General features: G+C 40.1%; 1 protein-coding gene across 1 annotated transcript in view; it reads right to left on the minus strand.

Annotated features, from left to right (window-relative positions):
• Window positions 1-7,999, minus strand: part of PEX5L (peroxisomal biogenesis factor 5 like) — a 49,957-nt gene that overhangs the window by 39,002 nt on the left and 2,956 nt on the right. Inside the window, exons 2-3 of the mRNA XM_035898441.1 lie at window positions 1,493-1,558; window positions 1,137-1,180 (exon numbers count right to left, since the gene is read on the minus strand). Coding sequence (XP_035754334.1) covers window positions 1,137-1,180; window positions 1,493-1,558 — 110 coding nt within the window. The remainder of the gene's footprint in view (window positions 1-1,136; window positions 1,181-1,492; window positions 1,559-7,999) is intronic.

Here is a 7,999-nt window from a genome sequence, read left to right on the forward strand (position 1 = left end):
AGGCTGGCGGGAAGCGCTGCGCTGCCGATGGGAGGATGAGGGCCTTCTGCCGGAGAGGGCCTTCTGCCGGAGAGGGCCTTCTGCCGGAGAGGGCCTTCTGCCGGAGAGGGCCAGCCCCCTGGTTCAATTTTAGTCACCCAGAAGTTTGTATCTGAAATACCTGGGGTTTTTGCTTCAAAACAGCAGCAGTCTGATTTTGCAAATCGAGCACAGATCCTTGTAGTTCACTGAGGCAAACTCTCCCTGAAATTTGAAAGTATAACCCATAGGGCCGGGCCCGCAGTGTTTAAAGCTCTTGTAACATTTTAAACAGCCATGTACATCATTGAAACAGTCTGGTTTTTGCTAACGGAATATACGGAGCCAAATTCTGCCATCATAGGCATTGCTACAGTTCTCCCAAAAAAGGTCATTGTTGAACTTACTCCAAGGATTATTTTTTTTTTTAAACTTCACTTTTCTTAAAATTCACTTAATGTATTGTAAGTATTCAAGTCAAAGTTAAAATGTTTGAATGATATTTAATATTTTAGCCAAACAAAACCCACAGTTTTGTGCCATACCCTCTTTGAAGCCATACTCTATTCAAAAAGGGTATTTATCGTCTTGATTTCACATGGGTTTCTGTATTTTGATCTCTTGCACCCTTGCAAGTGACGGAGGAAGCCTGAGCGTACGCATGAAGCGTAGCAGCGGAGCTGCGTTACGTTAGTGACCCTGGGCATGTCTGTGCTGTTATCCTTGTGAAGCTCCCGTGGATTTCCATGGAAGTTTTAGCTGTGCAGAGACTGCAGGATCTGGCTCCAAAAAAGCAGCATTTTACACTAGACTTAAATATAGTTAAATGCTTTGAAGTGTCTTAACAGAAGGATTCTTTACTACCACATCACTTTCACTAGCACTGTGTTCTGTGTCCAACAAAAACCCCAACACCATTGCTGATACTGAACTGCCCATTGTTTCAGAAACATTTCATCCATTGCAGGTAAAACCATGACATTCTGTTGCAGTTTTGGAGCAGCCTTTGCCAATCATCAGGTCAATGTTAGGTTAGCTTGCTTGTGCAACACATCAAAGTTACCCTACAGAGAGTTCTTTGCATGCTGCAAGATATTCTCAGAGCGGAAGTGTCATACGTGATAAGCATGCTGGATTTGTGATGCCTTTGATATCCAAAGAACTGCAAAGTTATTGTAAAATTAAATATATTTAATTCAGCGAGAATTACTGCTAATTAGTAAGCATATCAAAGGTTCTTGGCCGGTTACGTATTTACTCTGTTCATGATTCATATGGCATATTCCAGGTCTATGAAGCTCGTTTCTAGTATGACGCGTGGAGCTATTGTTAGCTAGCACTGATAACATGCTATTTGATCTCTATAAAATGTAGTCCTTTTGTGCCGAGGGCCAGAACAAAATAGTTTATCAGCTAGAAAGGATGCATTGGGAAGCATGCAGTGCTTTGTATTTCTTGCAGAGTAAAAACCCACCAAAGCAAAGGTCAGGTCACTTTTTTGAAGACAGAGCCACTTTTTCTTCAAGGTTTCACCTACTGCCTGAAAAGAGTCATGATACTCGTATTAGTGCCTGCTGTTAACCTTTCATAAACATAACTCTGCAAAACCCTGGCAGTGGTCGATACCATATATAAAACCTGTCGCATCAGCTTAAGTGGCTATGGTACAATGTAGAACAGTAACCTGATGAACACCTCTGTGCTAGTTTTTATGAGCAAACTTTGTATATTTGCTAGTCAAAGCAGTTGGTTTGGTACTACTTTTTTACTAGGTCTGTCTTTTAGCTTTCCTAAAAGACTACATTTAAGTCAGGTTGATTTATTTCTGGCTACTCGGCCTATGGTATGAAAAAGGTTATGCTCAAACTCGAAGTTAGTAGGCAATTTCCTGGATACCAAAGAGAAAGGCACGGCAGTGAAACAGCTTAAATTCTCAGGTCCTGGTGGAGAGATACACAGGTGACCAATTCACTGGCAAATCCATTTTTTTGTTATTCTGGTGACTAGAAATGCATTTTGTTGACCAGTGTAGGGTATGTAAGCTTGAAAATCTTGGTCTCTGTTCGCTATAGTCAATATTCTATATTCAGTCCTTCCTTGCCTATGAGGTGTTAAAGCAGAAGAATTGGAGAGGAATAAAAACAGTTTTTCTATGACCAGGGAAACCTTATTACTGTTGTGAGCTACAGTTGAAATTATCGTCTCTAGCACATTTATTACAGCAACCATTGAAAGATTACTTTTTAAATAATTTTTTAAAAATAATTATTCTATTTTAAAAGGTTTTTTTTAAAAAAGGTGCTATTTACTTGGCCTCCTTCAATATCAAATGTTGTTTCTTAGCGATTTGGCTTGCTGTGTGTGTTTATCTGTTATAGTAGCTTATTGCTCAAACCCTGTAATTCTGTAACAGCTAATTTTACACTTGCAAGGTCTTTAAAATCAACAGTTTGATGATAGTGCAGATTTGCAAGGTAAGTTATTTTCTCATGCAAACAACAGTTTAACAGTTCAGTAAATAAATGTCATCATCCCCTATTTGTCTGCAAGATACAGATGGAAGCAATTGTGATGCAGAGCATGACAACCTATGTACAAATCAAGACAAACATGAATTGATGAAGGAAAATATATTACTTGGTTTCATGGAACGTGCTGCCTAAGAAAAACCGAGAAACGCCACTATCTCAGTATTTGATACGCTGAAAATGGAATGGATCCTTTAGGTGATGTCTCCAGAGCAAATAGAGAGTAGAGTTCAGGGTATTCCCATGATGCTAAATATTTATAATAGAATTGGGTTCAAAACTTAAGGGGTTTATCCTTTGGTATCAGATAATGGGTAGTAATAGACGTTTCCAAAGGAGTATGCTGATTCGGCAGGATTTTGTAAGGAAATACTCTAGTTTTTTTGCATCTGGTGTTTCTGAATAGTTCCAAATTAAATTTTGTACAAGTCATACTATTTAGATGTGGTACTTATTAGAGGGTATTTAATTAAGCTCCTGTTAGACCATATTAATATAAATTTCTAGGGCAGCATGCGGTTTTGGCTTTTTTAAAATCAATGATGGCATGTAATTTGGTAAATGCTCGTGTACGATAAAGCTTTTCTTCTCTAAATACATGGAACTGATAGATCACCTTCAAGTCACGATGGGCAGATGAGTTAGAATGAATACATGGTCATACTTGAAGCGTTACGGTGTGGTGAAATAGTATCTATTTCTGTAATTCTTTTTGTCATTACAGTTGTTTGCAAATTTGTTCTTGTATATGAAAAGCCAATGGTCGGTGCCTTGTAAATATTTAACTTTTGGACAACAGTATTTAAGCTATAATGATTAATTACAGAGCTCTGTCATCTTCTATGCAATAAAAGGATGTTATCTAAATCTACACCATAATTAGAAGTTTGCTTTTGACAAATATTTAAGGTACTTCAATCCCAAATTCGCCTTTCAGGAATATTTATACCACTTATTCTTGTGAGAAAGTGAACAGAAAGAAATGGAGTGATCAGGTTGGGTCTGGTGGGGTTTTTTTAAATACCTATACATGGAGAAATTCTGCCTTTATATAAACTTGTGTGCTGTTCCATTTATTTTCCAAAGATCCTTATGAGTTGTTTCACCTTTACTTGACACACTACAATGCATCACTATTCACTGAGCTGCTGGAAATCATCTGAGCTTTTGTAAAAGCTGAGTTTTAACTCAGCTTCCCTTTGTAAAGCAATTTGATAGAAAAAAGTGATCTGCAGACAGTGCTAGTGCATGTGCGATATGATTACTAATTTCATGTGGCATCTCTCCTTTCTAGTTGAGGGGAAACAGAATAACAACTTGTATTAATGACTGTAATGCCAAAAAAGCGACTGGCTCTCCTGAACCATTCACATTGGGGTATTGAATTGAAGTGTTTAAAAACAAAACAACAAAAACCCCACCAAGTATTTTTCAGTCCAGAATACCTTGAAGTACTGACCTGCTCTTTTAATAGCTTGAATAGGTTGGGGAGGGGTTTTATAAAGCAGTCGTTATGAAAGATGCATTAGTGGTGACTAATTATGGTAGCTGTAGTGCCTCTGTGTTAGGAGAAAGGGCAGGTAGAGCCGGTGTACGTATTGAGCTTGGGATGCGTGGCTGCTGGCCAGAGCCCCAGGCAGCTGGTATGTTAGACTTACGGTACCAATTAAGCAGCATATTCAAATTGCTTTATGCACCACAAATCTTTGTGTTTTGTGCAATTTAAAAGTAAAAATGAAGGGACAAACTTGGCTTTACTGTTTGAAGTGATGCAGTGCTAACATTTTTACCTCTCCAAATGAGCACACACAGCTCTGCAGGGGTACCACGAGAGTTCTAGTGTCCACACGACTGCTGTGAGCTCTTGGGTTCGCACAGGATCTGTCTTTGTTACTTTGTGGTTTTCCCTTCTCAGGCTTTTCTGTTCATGTTTTCTCCATATGTCTGTCTTTTCATCATCTATGCTTTTTTGCTGTTTTCTAGCAGTGTTAGATCTTGCATCTTAACCATAGGTGTTGCGGTTTTATGAACCAGTACAAGATGGATATTTAAACAGAAAATTCTGTTTCATCAAAGCTCTTGGGATTTCTTTTTATTATGAACTTAAAGTGAGGTGTATACATATCCAAGGTAAACGGGAACATAATTCCTTTAGGCGGTGCTCAGTTTACTGTGGTATGGAGACATGGGAACAAGCTGTATGTTCTGAGTTGGAAGCAGTATTGTCAAGGTAGACCAGATGTCAGGACCTGAAATAGCATTTTGGTATTGTTCTTGCATCCTTTGGAGCCCCTTACCAAGCTTTCTGTTAGTAATGGCCCAACCTCTCTTGACTCACAACCTTTAGTAGTTCATTCTTACAAGGTTATAATGAAATACAGGTAGTGTTGGCTGTAGAGAAGGGATCGGCTCCAGGAAGGCTCACCTAAGTAGTCATTTACAGTAAAGCAGCAAAATCCATATTGGCTGAGTGCAAAGTGTACTACTCATCTTTCATTCCTCTTTTAATTCTCACATTGATGGAATAACAGATTTCAGTATTAATACGGGAGGACTTTTCTGTTACTGCATAGAAGAAAATGGGCAAAGGAAGAGGTGATAGCTGGTAAAAGGTAATCAGCAGAAATATTCACCTTTACCTTCATTGGGTTGTTTTATGTCCATTTGAATGTTGATATTGGGGTTAAATTGCATTCCAGTTTGAGAAGCGTTTGCCCTGAAATGGCGTTGTGATTTTCTGTTTATTGACCATCGGTAACTGTTGCATTACGCGGGCTCCCTTTAGAAGTTGTCTCGTTCTGATGCCTATAGATTCATTCTGAAAGCCGAGTGGGACTGCTTCCACAGCACCTCTGGGGAAAGCCCTGCCAGGCCCACTTGGCTTTCCAGAACTTTGGCAAAGTTATTGCACTTAATGCATCCGAACACATATTATGACTGGAAAGCAATGAACTATTCTGTCAAATCTAACTGCTTCTCTATGAACTAGTATGATTCCTGCAGGCTAATGGGAGGGAGATGCAGTGAAACTCGATTGGTTTTTTTCTCTTAAGTCAAAAAGTTTTATTAGGAATATACATAGGGAGTGTATCTTTTGAGCAAAGCGGCACTTTCTAATGCTGGTACAATAATGTTGACCTAACTGTAAACAGTAAATCTGGCCTGGAATATAGAGCAAGGTTGGTAAGAAGAGCGAGGTCTGGGACAGAACTACTTGAAGGTTGTTTAAGGTTCTGGTCCTTTTCTGAACGAGTTATATAATGTAGCTGCTTGTGATGGCAGGCTTGGATGAGATGTTTTGCAGTCCTTTCTTTCCATGTAAGCGTCACCTTTTAATAAGGCCATTGTGAATATGTAGAAACTATTTTTTTAGCACTTATTTGATTGACTTCTTGATAATTTTGGAACTGCATTATCAAAGGGGTGAGTCTTTTGACTGCACAATGGTATTTGACTTCAAAAATTTCAGGGAATAGCTGTAGAATTTCTTTTATCTCTGCTTAGTCTGTGTCAAGGAACGTTGTGAAATCATTGGATTTAGCAACTGGCAATTTCAAATTCATTTGGTAGTCTTCAGCAGAGAATTAATGCTAAAGAATTTTCTCTCTCGCAGTTGGGGTTCATTTTATGTTGACTTCAGTATCATGAGCCCCAATCATAGCATACACATCATAACAACAGAATTAGTTTATTACTATGATAATGCGTGTACTGAATTGCAATAAGGCATTCCCCTAGTTCAAGTGAAATCCAAGGAGCTCAGATCACTTTCAAAATAAGCAGATTGGTGACTAATGTACCGTCCATTGTTTAAATGTGTGTTTACTGCGCATATGGTGTGGAAGCTATGTATTTTGCTCACTCGCTTGCTCCCAGCACATAATGTATTCTTCTCTAAAGCAGCAGGGGTTCCTCACCTCTGAAAGCTGCTACGCAATTTTTAATGGTTTTATTTCTTGAAATGTTCGGAGCACTCAGACTAACAGTCTGCGGCAAAGGTAGTGAATTAAAGGCTATGCAGTAAGTATGACTTGCTGCTGGATGCACATAATATTCCTGATGAAACAAGTTCTCCTGGTATGACTTCCAGCTCTGTGCACTTTGTGCGTTCTCTTTAGTGGAGCGTCCCAGGACGCAGCTCATGATGAGTGAAGGGCTGCAGCAGCGGCACACACGAAGGACAAAGGTAGGAGCACAGAGAGCTCCTGGAACAAATGGCTGGCAGACGGGATCTGCCATGATGTGGGTGTAGGGTAGGTTTTGCTTTTGTGCCACAAGAGTGAAGATAATTTCATTCCAATGACATTTACTCCCATATACAAATAGTTGGGCGTTACATCTTATCTGTTGTTTTCAGATGACGATTTACCTTCCGCTTCCTAATAAAGAAGCAATACCGCCCGAGTTAGTGCTGGAACTCTGGTACTTTGTTAAAAATTCCCATTGGTGGGAAAGCGGTAAAATCTGTGCCTTAAAACATTTGGTGCATATACATTCTGTTTAATAACTAGCAGTGTTTCAGCATATAAGAAGCTGGGCAGGGGTTAATTTTGAATAATCTTCCATGTGCTTGTCTTCAGATGGGAGATGAGAACACGCTCTAGCAAATTTTCCTTGTATTTCTCTGCTGGTTCACAAACCCAGATGTTTCAGCTGATGCAGGTTGGTCAGTGGACCATAAATACCAAATGGGAGAATTTTTGATAAATCCATAAGATTTCTTATCAGCAGACAGCAGTATGCCCTCTGCCGCATGCTCTTCTTAATATGCCTTAAGAATTACTTAAAGATGTATGTTACAATTCTATGAGAGTCTTAGGATTATTATAATCCTGAAACCGTGGTTTTCTGCACAGAGGAGGACTGGCACACCTGTAGAGAGTATAACAAATTTCTGTCAGCACTGCTGGATGGACGTAGTGGTGTCTGTTGTTTCCTCTGGCTTTTACATTGCCAGATTAAAAGAATCTACGTTGCTTAGTGTCGCTGTAGGGATGGGTTTACTCTTGTTTTGAAAGCCCTTAAGGAAGGTGGTATTATTTTGGAAAGGTGAAACTAATGTTGAATAAGGGCAACTGTTCAGATGCCCTGTTACTTCGGAGGGAGATAAAATTCTGCATGCTGTTTTGAATCATAAGAGAGGTATTCAAACAAATGAATTGGTGTATGTTTCTTGCTAGATGCCTAATTTCAGAACCAGTTTAAACTTATATTTCTACTGGTTTTGGCTGGGGTACGGTTAATTTTCTTCCCAGTAGCTGGTACGGGGCCGTGTTTGGGATTTGTGCTGGCCATGGGGCTGATAACCCCGGGATGGGTTCGCTCCTGCTGAGCCGGGCTCACACAGAGCCAAGGCCGTTTCTGCCGCTCGCCCCACCCCACCAGCGAGGGGCTGGGGGGCACAAGGAGCTGGGGGGGGCACGGCCGGGGCAGGTGCCCCCGGCCGTCCCCCG

This window comes from Egretta garzetta, unplaced genomic scaffold, assembly GCF_000687185.1.
Source record: "Egretta garzetta isolate BGI_Z169 unplaced genomic scaffold, ASM68718v1 scaffold637, whole genome shotgun sequence".
NCBI classification, from domain to species: domain Eukaryota; kingdom Metazoa; phylum Chordata; class Aves; order Pelecaniformes; family Ardeidae; genus Egretta; species Egretta garzetta.